General features: G+C 36.3%; 1 protein-coding gene across 1 annotated transcript in view; it reads left to right on the top strand.

Moving 5' to 3' along the window:
• LOC136038048 (uncharacterized) overlaps positions 1-14,452 on the top strand; it is a 16,997-nt gene extending 2,545 nt beyond the window's left edge. Inside the window, exon 2 of the mRNA XM_065721002.1 lies at positions 13,346-14,452. Within this exon, the coding sequence (XP_065577074.1) occupies positions 13,385-14,353 (969 nt within the window). The 5' untranslated portion in view covers positions 13,346-13,384 and the 3' untranslated portion in view covers positions 14,354-14,452. The remainder of the gene's footprint in view (positions 1-13,345) is intronic.
• Positions 14,453-15,834: the final 1,382 nt, after the last annotated feature.

The raw sequence follows: 15,834 nt of genomic DNA on the forward strand, positions 1-15,834 counted from the left end.
TTTTCAGAGCTAAAGCCAGAGAAAATGAAACTGGTAACTGAAAATTAAAATAAAATGTCTTTTTGTCAAAATTTCAATAGGCTTACCCCCCCCCCCTTCCCACGGAAATATCATTTAAATTGTTGGTAAAATTCTACTTTAGCTACTTTTGGCTAATCTTGGAAAGGGCTTAAGTCATAAAATGAAACTTTCAGGGATGGGTCTACAGGCTAAAGTATGTCCCAAGAAGGTATTTTGAAGTAGGCTACCTGTCATGTAGGCTAATTTCAGGATCCGGTAAAATTCTAGTTAATTGACTTGTTGCTATCTCAGCAAGGGTTTAGGTTAGGAAAATGAAACTTTCAGGGATAGGTCTACAGGCTAAAGTATGTCCCGATAAGGTATTTTAAAGTACCCACCTCCACTCCTCTTCCCTCTAGTGAAATTTGCCTCCATGACAGGTCTATACCTCTTGAAATTTTGACAAAACGACATTTTACATTAATTTTCAGTTACTAGTTGCCTTTTCTCTGCCTTTAGTTCTGAAAATGCAATTCCTGTTATTTGAGTAGAATTTTGAGCCATATCAATGTTTTTTTTTCAAAATTTAGGAAATGTAGTTCCATATCTTTAAAACCTTATAAAATGGAATTGAGCAAAGTTATGAAGCTGAAAACAATTTTGTTGTACTTCAATTAAGCAGAAAATCTATTTTGCAAGGTTTCACTTTTATAACACACACATTTTTAAAGGTTATCAAAGGTCAATGCCCTCAAGAGGGAGAAGGAGTGGAGGTAGGCACTTCAAAATACCTTCCCGGGACATAATTTAGCCTGTAGACCCATCCCTGAAAATTTCATTTTCCTAACCTAACCCCTCTCCATGATAGCAAAAACTAGCTAAAGTAGAATTTTACCAAACAATTCAATACCGGTTAAAATTTACCCCGGACAAATAGGCTACTTTTAACAACTCCAAGCCTAAAATTGACACAGAAAAAAGAAAGCAAGATATATAAGAAGAATTTTGCATAGAAATTACGGCAAATATCCTCATTGTATAGGTTCCCCTGACAAGTTCATCCCCTGGAAACTTCCCTCCCCATTGAAAATTCACCCTCGGAAAAAATCCAAATTGAAAATTCGTCCCCTCCCCACCCGAAAACGTATACTTACTTCCCAATAACAAATACTATGCGTAAACAATGGGTCAATTTTATAACTTAAACCTTTCCCCTGGTGCTGTGGGGGATCATGTCATATCCAAAGGCATAGTCATTTGGGGCTTTCAACTATGATAAATAAGGTAACGGTGGGCTACTTATGTAGTATACGACAAACATTCGAGAAGTGAAAATTAGTTAATGTTAATGAAATAAAACAAAATATGATGAAAACATAATGCTTTATTAGCAAAATTGTGAAAAATACAACTTAGAATTATGTGCTCAGAACGCAGAAATGTCCTTAAGAATCGCGTTGAAATAAATTCTGCCTTGTGCCTTTACTGCCACTCGCCACATGTACTCTGCTAAGTATGATTTTAAATGATGGCGGCATGTACCTCGGTACTTGTGGTCTCCGGTTAGGTTCCCAGGAACCCAGAAATAAACGAAGCGAACTACAGTAGCAAATAGTATTCTACTTTTTGAAAACCACGTATTGACACACAAATTGACGTTTTTCAAACATGGCCTAGATTTACACTTCCAAAAATGTTGCTTCTCGTAAGGGTACTCCATGGTGAGACATTATAGGCATATTCTATCACAATGCATTGCGGACTAACCGGTATTGTCCTATCAGACCTCTGCGATCTAAATTCTCGAATGTTTATCTCATCTTCGCGATCCAAATTCTCGATTGTTTCTCGTATAATGCAAAAGCACCAAAATGACTATCTCAAAATTTTCATCGGACGATTTTGGGAAAAAAGAATGTGGGAGGGGGCCTAGATACCCTTCAATATTTTTAGTCACTTAAAAAGGGCACTAGAAGTTTTAGTTTCCATTCAAATGAACCGTCTCACGATGTTCTAGGATCACTGGGTCGATACGATCAACCCTGGAAAAAACAACAACAAATAAACACGCATCCGTGATCTCTCTTCTGGCAAAAAATACAAAATTCTCCTTTTTTGCAGATATGAGTTAGAAACCTGTACAAAAGGCCCCTTTTTTTCGAAAACAAAGCAAATTTACTCAGGCTCGTAGCCTTTAACGGGCAAAACTAAAGTTTATGAAATTTCTATATTTGAAATCAGCACAATAAGCCGATTTTTTTGATACACTATTGGTATCCAAATTCTGTTTTTTGAGGTTCGGTTACTATTAAGCCGGGTCGCTCCTTACTTAAAGTTCGTTACCGCGGACTGTTTGATATACCTGCAAAGTAGTTGGTCTGGCTCAGACTAAGCTGATAATTTCCAAATGGACATAGAAAACTGGTTTCATTACAGATCAAGAACAAAGCGTGGTTCCTATCAAATATATAGTAATATATAATATATAGTAATATATATCTATATATAGTAATGGTTATTGGGAAGTGTACAGGCGTTTTCAGGAGGATTTTTTGGTTGGGGGGAGGGGTTGAGATGAGGGGGATATGCTGGGGAAATTTCCATCGAGGAATTTGTCATGGGGGAAGAAAACTTCCATGACGGGAGCGCAGGATTTACTAGCATTATTAAAAAAAAGCAATAAAAAAATTAAATTTGAAATTTTTTTTTTCAGCTGGAAGTAAGGAGCAGCATTAAAACTTAAAACGAACAGAAATTATTACCCATATGAGGGGATCACCTCTTCCTAATACCTCGCTCTTTACGCTAAAGTATTTTTAGTACTTTCAACTATTTATTAGTTGAAATTAGGACAAAAGTTGAAATTAGGACTTAAAATTGGGACAAAATTTAAGCTTTAGTGTAAAGAGCGAGGTACTGACGATGGGGCGAACCCCCTCGTACATGTAATAAAAACATGAGAATACAAAAGTTCTTTATGTAAGCTAATTTATAAGTTACGTATATCTTTTGCTAATAAATAGATTCGTAAAAAATAAAAGTTCTAGTTGCCTTTTTAATTAACCAAAAAATCGGAGGGCAACTAAGCTTCCTCCCTCGCTATTTTTTCTCAAAATCATTCGATCAAAATTATGAGAAAGCCATTTAGCCAAAAAATTAAAAAAATATGCAAATTTTGTTTTAATTATTCCTCTGTGGAGAGCCAAAATCAAAGTATGCATTGATTCAAAAACGTTCATAAATTAAATAAAAAAAACAAGTTTTTTTTAAACTGAAAGTAAGGAGCGACATTAAAACTTAAAAGGAACAGAAATTACTTCGTATGTGAAAGGGGCTGCTGCCTCATCAACGCCCCGCTCTTTACGCTAAAGTTATTTACTGTTTTAAAAAGAAGAGCTGAGAAAAAGAGTCAAACTTTAGCGTAAAGAGCGGGGCGTTGATGAGGTAGCAGCCATATTAGAGCAAATTTTATTTGTTAATTTGAACAGGGGGGGGGGCAAAAAACTGGAAAAAAATATTATTCTAGGGGGGGGGGGGCACTGTGTAAATCCCTGACTGATCGTAATTCATAGCTGGATTATCAGTTTGCTTATCTATTTTTATCGTTTACCAGTGGGATATGAATAATAAGTAATCTAAACATGATTATATACTGTACCCACTTAGTCAACGAAATAACCATTAATTAAAATTAAGGCAAAGCCGCAGAAGCGATAGAATGATGTTCATCCATTCCGTTTTCATCCATCATTTCCGTTTTGCGGACCCTGTTCCCCTAAAATTACGCCCCCCTAAAACAACTCTTGTACGCTCGCCTGCAAGTAGATTATTTCATAGCTTGACAGATCCTGCATTTCACTGAGTCTTCCTAGAACGAAATAGTCGCTATTTAAAACATTTCATATTAAAGCTCAGTTTTCTCCAAACGCAATACAAAAGGCTGCAGGCGAGGGGCTCTGAAGTCGATATTTTGCATATAAGTAGCCTGTTTGTGCGTTTTCTTAAGATCTGACCCTCCTAACATGTCAGCTCTAAACATAAATTGTGTGTACGTGCCTGAACACGCCTACCAATTTTCTCTTTTTATTGATTAATGCAATGTTTAGATTGACGGCAAATGACGAAATAGAAAATGAGAGAAAATGTTGAGTTTTCCTTAATAAATTTCAATGACGACTTATTCCTTACACCACCAAATCTAAAGCATGGTTGCGTAATAATTCGGAGTAATTAGGCCTATATTGGAGTTTTAGTAATCTTTACTAATTATTATGAAGATTGAAAGGAATCAACCCATTTTTAGATTAAATAAAAAAACAAGTTTTTTTTAACTGAAAGTAAGGAGCGACATTAAAACTTAAAACGAACAGAAATTACTTGGTATATGAAAGGGACTGCTTCCTCATCAACGCCCCGCTCCTTACGCCAAAGTTTGACTCTTTCTCTCAACTCTTCTTTTTAAAACAATAAAAACTTTAGCGTAAAGAGCGGGGCGTTGATGAGGAAGCAGCCCCTTTCATATACGAAGTAATTTCTGTTTTATATTCCATTTTTTAGAGTTTTGGTTACTATTGAGCCGGGTCGCTCCTTACTACAGTTCGTTACAACGAACTGTTTGAAAAAAAAAATTAACTCAAAACGGTAGTTGGCAAGGAGGGATGGGAAATGGATGGGCCTTCCAATAATACTAATTCTTTGCTTGATTTCAATTTTCAAAAAGGTGTAACATATTCTCTGTTTCTTCAGGTTATACTTAATTCTAATCTATAATCAACAAGCTCAGTTTTTCGGTTTTACGATATTTTCTGGAAATCAAACACTGTTTAGGAAGTATGTACCGAATTTCTCCGGGTTGCAGTCAGTAAGCTCAGAAATCTTTGTAAATAAACTTCGGCGGAAATCATATCTGAATTTTGTGCTACTGGAGTTTTGATTTAGAAAATGCATGCTGCAATGTTGAAAGATTTTCAAAGACTTAACATTTAATCAGTAAGACCATTTCCAAATAGTCTCGGAATGTTCATAAGCTGAAAGAGGTCGTATATCTGTATGCTAGTTAAACCGCTTAAATAAAAGAGCCAATACAAAAAATGTTTATATTGGTATTCATATGGGGTATTTACGCACATGGCAAGCCTACCTGCCTAGACTCAGGCCTGAGAGTACAAAGACCCGTGCCTCCACACCCTAAAAAAATAGGTTAAAGCTATCCATCACTTAGGGTTAAAGAGACCAATATAGTGGAAATGGTATTTTCGTCCATTGGTTGGCACTTTACTCTTTGCTGGTTGGCACGGTATCTCTTGCATCCTTATTATCATCCCAGACCTTATGAGCAGTAGTGGACGTTTAACAGGTGTGGGTCCATGAAGAGCTTACCCTATCTGAAAACATCCCATTACTCCTGCTTAACCATTCATTGTCCAACATTCCAGCAGCTCCGTCAGATATGAATAAAATGATTTAGTCTATAGCAGACTATTGCAATGGTCGGCCCGAGTTTGGCCGCTTCATCTCCTTTATATAATCACCCAAAGAGTTTGGGGGACTTATAAGAATGAAACCTAGTGCTAATGTCGAAAGAAACGACAACCACCTTTACCTCTTGTTAATATTGTAGACCAAAAACTACGGGATTCTTGTCTTTTCATGTACCTTAAAATGCAAAGGAGGGTAAAGGAAGTATAATACTATCCCTAATGGACCTGTTATCCCTGTCCTCCCGTGTTAAATAGCCAACGATTCCAATTTTTATAAATTTGTCAGCCTCTTTGTCATCGCCTTTGAATCCAAATTGACCTGGAACCTGTATCAAAGTTATTTTATTCTTTTTGGTGGCCAATCCTTTCAGTACAATCCAGAGAGAGAGAGAGAGAAAGAGTGTCAAAAATGAAAATGAAGAGCAAAGAAACACGCGGTTATAAGACAAGTGACAACGATAGTCTGAGCTAGTCAAACATCAGAGTGAAGAAGAAAGAAATATTAAGTTGCAAAAACAGCGGCGTCGTAATCTTCGACATCAACAACGTTTGGCACAAAACCAAGTATATACGTACAAAGATGCCATCATCTCAGTGCTACATTAGTGTCAGTATTACATGGTTCCGTTGCAGCTGAATCACCGTTTAACTGAGTCCCAATTAACTGAACCACCGTGCAACTGGACCCTCTTGCAACAGGACCCTATTTAGCTCAGCCCTCGGCAACCCAACCCTATTTAACTCAACCCCCGTACAACTGAACCCCCGTACAACTGGACCACCGTGCAACCGGTCCACTGTTCAACTAAACCCTTGTATAACTGAAGTCTCATGCAACTCAACCACCGTACTTACATTGGGTAAAACACAAGTTAGAATCTTCGCATGTTCAACCTTGTTGGAATTTATTTTGCATTTTAAAGTCATGATACAAATGACTGTTGTCACAAAAAAGCAAAGAAAATCAGACGTCATAAACTTAAAGCCAGATTTTTTCTCCTGTTTAAAGCCTTTTTATGGGGGTTCCCATCTCCCTGCCACTGTCTACGGGTCTAGGCGGTTATCCTCCCTCTCCCATGGAAAAACCATCCCCTAGAAAGGACCCCCTCGTGGAAAAAATGGTTTTCCAAACTTAAATATTTTATTTGAGTTCTCTTATGTATTAGTTTAGTTGAGAAGTGCTAACAAACTTGGAATAGAGAATTTACGTGTAAAAGAGAAAGTGAAAAAATCTGCTTCTCATTAAAAATACTCCAGACCCCCCCCCCCACCATCAGAAAACACCCAAACGAAAAATGTCCGTATGTTTCCCAATAACAAACACTATCTGTAAGTAATGGACGAATTACAAAACTTAACAAGACACTTAAACTTCTGCAATGGGGTTCTCTGATTGTTTTGTAGCTAGGGAGAGAGAGGGATACCTCAAAGGGTACATTTTAATGCCAAAACATCTCAGTTAAAAGTGATAGAAGGGTTTCCACCCTCACCCTCTTTTTTCCCCAAATAATTTTGCGATGACCATATTATTTAAAATAGTTGCTAATCGTTCTTTCAAAGAGTTCGTGGTAACGAACTGAGTAAAATAGGGTTATATATTCGTTCCTTAAACAGCTCATCTTCGCCTCTTTACCAAGGGACTTTAGTTGCACAATTGTGGTGCAGATGTAGCTCGCTCTGGTCACTAACTCATAATCAGTCTTCTTAACTTTAATCCTCTCTAACCTTCAGACTCTAGCCATTCCTTCCTACATCTTGATGCATAGGTGCCCTTTTTCAGTTTGGATGGAAAAATTCTTCTTTCTCCTCCAGAGATGTTGTCGGGATCAAGGACACATCAAGCTGGCTGAGGCCCAAAGAGATCCCTGATCCTCAGGCAGTCCAGAGGGCTTAGCTCAGACCCTAAATTTCTTTAAAAAATTGTCTAAAAGGTCAAGATAAACTAATTTTTTCGGAGATAATATGTATTATGTATTCACATCCGAGAATAAAGCAAGGTTAGGCTATAGATGGTTTAGAGAATGATGACGTTACTAATACGTTGCAAAAGCACTGTCATAAACTCATTTTAAGCTCTTTTTCTTCAGGAATGAGTCAAAGGGAGCATGTCAAAGGGAATGATGAGTCATGAAGTATGTCAAATGAGTCAAAGGGAATGAGTCAAAATGGGTATCCTATGCAGAAAAAGTTGTCTAAAAGGTCAAAATAAACTCAATTTTTCGGAGATAATATACATTAGGTATTCACATCCGAGAATAAAGTAAGGTTAGGCTATAGATGAGTTTTTTTCGAATACATCACAAACGCATCGTCATAAACTCATTCTAAGCTCTTTTTCTTCCGGAATGAGTCAAAAGGAGTATTATCTACAAAGGGGGAGGTTGTTTAAAACTCTTTATGAAGTGTTTCGAAAAATTGCCACGTGTTTAAAACGAAGTATCATAACCTTCAACCAATTCGTGGAATTGTCAGGCCCTGTTCAGAACCCTACCTTCCCATTCAAAGGCCCTAGAAGATTCTGCTAGAAAGATCGAGTAGCAATGCGCTATAGCGGAACAAAACGAAGTATGCTAAAATTATGAAAGATATATTGTATTTATTTCTCGGGTGTCCCTTGAGATATTCAACTTATCGAAGTGTTTTTCAAGTGTGAAAAGGTTGAGAAACACAGGTATAGGTCCTCAGGAGGTCCCCAGATATATGGATTTCTACGTTTTTTTTCTAAACTTCCTCTAGAAGATGGTGCTTTGGGTGGTTCTTAGAGAAGCCCCCTCCATAAATGTGGTCTACTTAATGGTATCATTATATATCATTAACATGGAGTTACCTGGTACGGGGGTTCGCGTTCTATCAACCACTGGATGTACATCTCGGAGTTGCACTTGCTCCAACAAGCCAGGCCTCTTCGTGTCACGCGTTGGACACGCGCTACGCAGGGAGCTTGTCGCTTGCTGAAAACGATTTTGAAAGTGGACAACCCCTCAATCTGACGTGTAACTCCTTAGTTAGGACGGACACCACGGATATATGTTACAGCTATATGTTCTTAAAAAATGGTATCCCTCTGGTTTATCCCCGAGCGTATTCTTCCATTTAACATAGATACGAAATGGCCTAATATGCAGCTCCTGAGTCAAGACAGGTACTGCTACTACTATCTTTTTAGGTGACTCAGATTTTCACTATATTTAAGTCGAGCAGCCGTGTTTTTGCTCTTTTCAATGACTTTCTTCAGTCATTTTGTCCTTGGCATTTTTGATATAAAATATGCGTGTTTATTTTCTCTTCCAATGGTGCTCGAAGGCTTCTTAGATAATCGATTCCATAGTAAACCCGGCATTTTGATTATATACCCTCGTGTCTAACTTGTTCCCATCCTGAGTTGTGTATATTATTGATGGTGGTTTGTGGTCATAATAAGATTTTTTTTTTAACTTAATAGTTAGTTTATAGGATGTTTCAGGTCAGGTGTGATCGTAATATGACAAATAATAAAGGCATAATGTATTCTTGGCATAGCATAAAAAGTAAAAAAAAACAACTAAACATAAGGTACAAGAATAAAATAAGTAAAAAAAGCAAACTGAGAAAGAACAGATTTGTAAAAAAAGGATTACGTTTGTCTTTATCAAACTATTGTTGAATATCGAATCACAGAAAATGAGATTATTTGTAAAAACAATATTGTGACTCAAACACTTCGTGCTCTTTTTGCTCTCAAATTTCATACAAAAAACTTTTAGTTTATTTTTAGTGGCTCAAAATTTGACATATCATCAACAGGTGAATACAACAACGAGTAAAAAGGCAGGTTTCTTCGACTTTCATTTCTGACATACATTTAAATAATAAAGAAATTGCTCCCCCCATCAAAAAATAGGACGATTTACCTCACAAGAAAAATCAGTCCAATTAAAGCCCACTTAGCATGAAAGTGTACGACAAAAATCTCTCTTATTCTTTGGTTGAGTCTTGGACCCCTTCTTGCATATTTGAATCATTAATAAACGAATTGCAGATTTCATATGTACGCTCTTTTCTTGGGAATTTTAGGGCTTGCATTTGTTGGTGTGCCCGATGCCTGGACCACCTCTACATTCTTTTGCCTCGTGTTTGTGTACATAAGAGGCTTTGAAAATATAACCAAACAAAATAGGCTTTGATCATATGATTTAGCTTATTCCACTCAAAAAAATGTTCGAAGCTTTAGATATTAGGCTGAGGTCTTATGTATTAGTTATTACTTATTTGATTTCTTATTGAATGAGGTCTTATGTATTAATATATTAATAAATTACTTATTACTGAATAAAACTTATATAACGGTACCCATTTGAGAAAAAATCAGTAAGATTAATGTTATTTCTTATTCCTTATTTATTATTATTATTTAGTCTTATTACTTATTTATTGATTGATTTGTTTATTCTGTGGAAGCCTCATTTGGTTTCGTGGCTGATCTATTTTTCTCATTTTTGTAACTATTAAATAAAAAAAACAAGTTTTCTCAACTGAAAGTAAGGAGTAACATTAAAACTTAAAACGAACAATCAATTATTACGTATATGAGGGGGATTGCCCCTTCCTCCCTACCTTGCTCTTTATGCTAAGGGTTGACTTTTTGTTCTAATTATTTAAGAATTACTCCTGATGCACAAGGACCGTTGAAATAGAATTACAAGTTTTTTTTATAAATTCAAAAAACATTTTAGCGTAAAGAGCGAGTACTGAGGAGGGGGCAACCCCTCATATACGTAATAATTTCTGTTCGTTTTAAATTTTAATGTTGCTCCTTACTTTCAGTTGTGAAAACTTGTTTTTTTATTTAGTTTCTGATAGTTTTTAACTAATGCTGGGAAATCGAGCTCCCCCTCCTATGGAAAATTCCCTTCCTCCATGAAAGATCGTGCGTGGAAAGATCCTCCCACGTAAGGATCCGTACCAGAAAATCCCCCCTTCAAAATCTTTATACTTCCAAATAGCCAATATTATGTGTAAGCAATGGGCAAAGTTCATAACTTGCAACCCTTCCCCGGAGGCTGTGGGGGGTCAAGTCATACTCAAAGACAAAGTTATTAGATCTCTCGACCATGCTGAAGAAATCTCAAAATTTTGATTGGACAATTTTGGGTAAAAAAGGGCAATCGAAAATTTGATATCCGATCAAATGAACCCTCTCCTGATCTTCTAGGATCACTGGTTCAATACGATCACCCCTGGGAAGAAACAACAACAAATAAACACGCATCCGAGATCTTGCTTCTGGCAAACAAATTCAAAATTCCGTATTTTCGTATATAGGAGCTTGAAGCCTTGACAGTAGGGTTCTCTGGTATTATGAATCTCATGGTGTGATTTTCATTAAGGTCACTTGATTTCTTAAGGGCGTTTCTCCCCTTTTTCAAAAATTAGGCAAAGTTTCTCAGGCTCGTAACTTTTGATGGGTAGCATTAAACTTTACGAGTTTTATATATTTTGTATAAGCATCAAAATTCAATTGCTTTGATATATCTATAATTATCAAGACTCTGTTCCTTGCAGTTTCGGTTACTATTGAGCCGTTTCCGTCCTTTACTTACAGTTCGTTACCACGAACTGTTTGATATTGTGGTAAACAGTAGGTTGCAGGGGACATGAAAAAGGGAACAATTTGTCTCTTGTTTCGTTAAGAAGTCCTTAAAAAAATCCTAAAAAATCTGCTATCCTTAATTGATTGAAAATAAAGGAGTGTCATTAGCTTGTCTTTAGATTTGAATTAAGCAGTTAACTAGGACCGTATTCTAGATTTGCATCTCATGTGAAATGTTCTGAAACAATTTTTTCAAAATCATACCAACTATGAAATAAGTTTAAAAAAACAAAATTTAAAAAAAAAGAAGTTTATTCAAACTTCAAACAAGTTTAAAAATTATAAACTAAGATTTAAAAATTCAAAAACCAAGTGGTGCAAACTGGCAAATCTTACGAGTGCACTACAATTGGGTGGGTGTAAAATTGAGTTGAATGAGGTGAATTGGGGGTTAAAGTGGAGCATAAAACATGATGAGAGCAGAATGATAATTATTGAGAAGCTCAGTGACAAAGAGGACCTAACTTTTCCCATACCCACAGTGCAGGAATTAGTGGGGAATGAATAGAAACTTTAGAGGAAAATAGTCGAATAGATATGAATTTTACTGGACATTGAGTCCTGCTTGCTTGTTCGAACATATCGGCAAACCGATTTAGGACTATGAAGCACCAGGCTAGGTTAGTACCAGCTGCGAAGCACCAATTTGGTGAAGCACTACGGTTATTACAAATCATTTGAAATTACCGGGAATAGGAATTGGTTCAAGAGTTATTATTCGGCACAAAAGAAATTAAGTACCAAAAAACAAAACAAACGAGGGTAACTTTCAGCCAGTGAATAGCAGAAACAAAGCAGTTATATCGGCAAAACCTCTGCTAAGCCATTATCAGTGAAGTACGTCACATTGATTTTTACCCTTCCCCTTCCCGGTTTTGAAAAATGCCCCTTTTTAGGATTTATATTAAAAAAATACTAGTGTTTTAATATTTTCATCGGAGAACTAAAAAAAAAAGATAAATGACCCCCCCCCCCCTAATCTTAGTTTAATTCATACCACACAAAAGTGTATAATACACTAAATATTATTATTCGGGATAAAGTCCCTCATGGATTGGGTAGAAGTTTCCCGCTCTATATGTTTTATCAGTGCTATGCTTATGAAGATATTATAATTATTGTTGTTGTTTACAAGTAATAACGAAAACAACCCTGGTTTTCCATCACATAAAAAGGCAAAAGCTTGTGCAGAATTGGGAATTATTCAGGGAGATGGTTATCTTTACTCTAAATCTGAAACTTTTAGGAAGACTATTGCATTGCCAAAGATTGATCCTACTTGAGATTAAATAAAAAAAACTAGTTTTTATAACTGAAAGTAAGGAGCGACATTAAAACTTAAAACGAACAAAAATTACTCCGTATACGAAATGGGTTGTCCCCTCCGCAATCCCTAGCTCTTTACGCTAAAACTTTTAATTGTTTTAAAAAGTAGAATTGTGGCAAAGAATTAAACTTGAAAAGAATTAAAAGTTGAAAAACCTGTTTTTGTTATGTAATTTCTGAACGTTTTTGAATCAATGCATGTTTTGATTTTGGCTTCCCGCAGATGAATACTTTAAAACAAAATTTTCATTTTTTTAAAGAAGGATGGGGGAGGAGGCCTAGTTGCCCTCCAATTTTTTGGCTACTTAAAAAAGGCAACTAGAACTTTTAGTTTTTTACGAATGATTTTATTTAAACCAAAATTGCGGACATTGCGAAGCAATAATTTTGGTTCATCTTAACTTCACTTTTTGTGCAGCTATAGCTGCAACCTAGGAAAGGAGCTACAGCGCATAGTAGCCTGACACTGTCAAGTGAGAATAATGTTTCATTTAAAAGTGTTGCAGGAATGTAAAAAAAGTGTATGTTCATCTTCATAGAAAAAGTTCATTGCGAAAACAAGTTTTTAAATATCTTGAAAAGGAGCTTGAAAACCCTCGAAAATGTCGGCTGATCATAATAAAACTCACACCGCTTAAATTACCATGGTCGAAACCTCTGTACTGTGGGTTTTGAGTCCCCCATCTTGAAAAATTAGGTAACTGGCTTTTCTTGCAAGGGTAACAGTGAAATGTTTCTCCCTTTTTTTATTTTTCAGCAATGTTGAGCTCTATTTTTTATGTGGCCCCTGCTCATATTAGTACATATTATGAACACATCCTTTGATTTTGGTATTAACTACCTTTTCCGCTATTTTTTCGTGGGAAAGGCAAAATCTTGAGGCATCAGTGCTCATTTTAATCTCTTTCAGGATTTCCGGGTTTCTGTTGTCATCTGCCAAATCAAAAACATGTGGAATCAACGCAATGTTTATCAGGGTGTACCATATGCTAGTGGTGTCCAGAAAACATTCAGTCAATATGCAAGTACGCCTCACTTGTTTGTTTATCAGCCTACAGATGTCGACACAGATGACATTGAGTCTGGTTATGGTGCAGGTTCCAGCTCAGGTCATTCGACAACAACCCCTGAACTAATATATTCTTCTTCGGTTGAGTGCAATCAGAATAGAAATGTGATCCGTCGTGTCAGTGCAAGTTCGATTAAAAACATCGCGAATTCCATGAGAAACCTGTCAGTTTATAAGGATGCCAAAGATGAAGGAATTGAAACAGGTTTTGTTACCGAAAGAGAACTAATGCGCGTAGAAACTTTCTTCAGAGGAAATAAAACAGATGTTTGTGTCTGTAAAACACTTGCTAATTTATATACGGCAAAGAGTGAGTCATCCCTTCGACACTCACAAGAGAACCTACTTGACTCCTCAAGTACTCCCGCATGGGAACTCCGATTCACTGGGATTCCTGTTCTTTTGTTAAATACCGGTGCTACAAAATCCAGAAACAAAAGACATATACAAATTATTTTGGCTGAGCGTGCTACCGGGTTTACATTGTGGTCTGATATAATCGATAATTTAAGTAGTTACACCGTCGTTGATAAGACATTTCATACAATGCGGTTATCAACAGACCATAGACAGATGATTGGCTTCAGTTTTGATGATGGAAAACATGCCTGCAATTTCCATAAAAAACTTTTAGAATTGACAGCCAATCCTGCAAATATTTCTCTTTCTATGCCAAAAGCTAACAAAAAACTGTTGAAAGGTACAACACCACCCAAGCCCGCGAAATTTAAACTACCAAAGAAGAGTGATATATCCCAGCCATGCTTCTTTCGACATTTGACAAATGTTGATATACACGATCAAAATAAATTATATTCATTACAGGTGCATTTGCCTTCAAAAGTTTAAACCTTGTGTGATTGTATTGTGTTTTAAAGATGACCTGTTTGAAATCGTATTTGAAAACATATTTGTTATTTATGTAAAATAAGAATGTCTTGGCACTTAGGTATAACTTGGCTATTCCTTCGCTAGGGATTTGATCAACCTTGATAAAAAGTTCTGTATTTTAGAGCTCCGATTTCGTTTTGCAAGGGTCACTTTTTACTTACCATTTACTACTGTAAGCGGTGTGAAAATACCCCGAATGATAATAAGGGAAACGAATATAAAATTTACAAAGGCTACACTGGAGACATCTTGTGTCTTACTAAGTCAATCTCTATCAGGCATTTCGCCTCAAAACTTTAAAGCTTTTATGGGATTGTTTTGTATCTTAATATGACCAATTTGAAATTGAATTTGAAAATATCACTGTTATTTTGTAAAGCAAGAATGTTTTTGGCACTTTTGTGGTCTAGGTCGGCTTTTATTTTGCTATGGATTTGAACAGCCTTGATAAAGATGCAAACTGTCTTTTTCGGTTGTATTTATCATGAAAATCTTAATACACCATTGTTATGATAATTAAACAACGTTACGCACCAGTAATTTAACTAAGAATTCAATTCTGTCTGCCAATTCTTAAAATTCGGCTTTTTTAAATTTTCAATTTCGTAATGTATTCTTATACACCTGACCATTTAAGGTTAGGTTTACAAAGAAAAATTTTCAATGTGGTCGCATCGTAAATTTCTCTCATTCTGAAAAAAACTCTTATACACCTGACCATTTACGGTTAGGTTTACCAAGAAAAATCTTCTATGTGGTGCATCATAAATTTCTCTCATTCTGGGAAAACTCTTTGCACAAATGATTTTTGAGGATGGGATCTTCGGAACATTTTCAGGAAAAAATTACCATCAGTTAGGCTATGTAAAGCCAAATATTATAAACGTTGCGCTACAATTTTAGCTGGGGAGGGGTTTATTTTTAAAACTGAGAACTTCGGAACATTCTCGATGAAAAATTTGTCTTTGTAGAATGTACACACAAGGAGTATCGTAAAATTTAGCTGCTCGAATTAGCCCTTTTCGGATATCTCTCGGCATTGGGCCGATAAGCTATCCCCTACATCATCATATCGGTGATCATTCTTCTTGCCTTTTTTTATTATTATTATTAGGCCTACAACTGCCTTTTCTAGTTTCGATTGCTATTACCGCGAGTTTTGTTTACATTACATGCCACCCCGGACTTGGGAACTATAATTAACTATAGAGCTCGGTCTTGCAGGGATTTAAGCAAAGGTGGGCTTGGGACCCGGCCCCCTCCTCCTGAAATCCTGAATTTCCTTGGATTTGTTGACAGTTGTTATTCAAATTACGCAATTTTTCGTTATTACTGGGCCCCCTGATTTTTTTATTATGCCCTCCCCTTTCCAAAGACCGTGCTTAACTACAGTCATGATCCAAGACAATAGTTTATCTCTCCAAAGACATCAGTTTCCA

The sequence above is a fragment of the Artemia franciscana genome, chromosome 2 (genome assembly GCF_032884065.1).
Source record: "Artemia franciscana chromosome 2, ASM3288406v1, whole genome shotgun sequence".
Taxonomy (NCBI): domain Eukaryota; kingdom Metazoa; phylum Arthropoda; class Branchiopoda; order Anostraca; family Artemiidae; genus Artemia; species Artemia franciscana.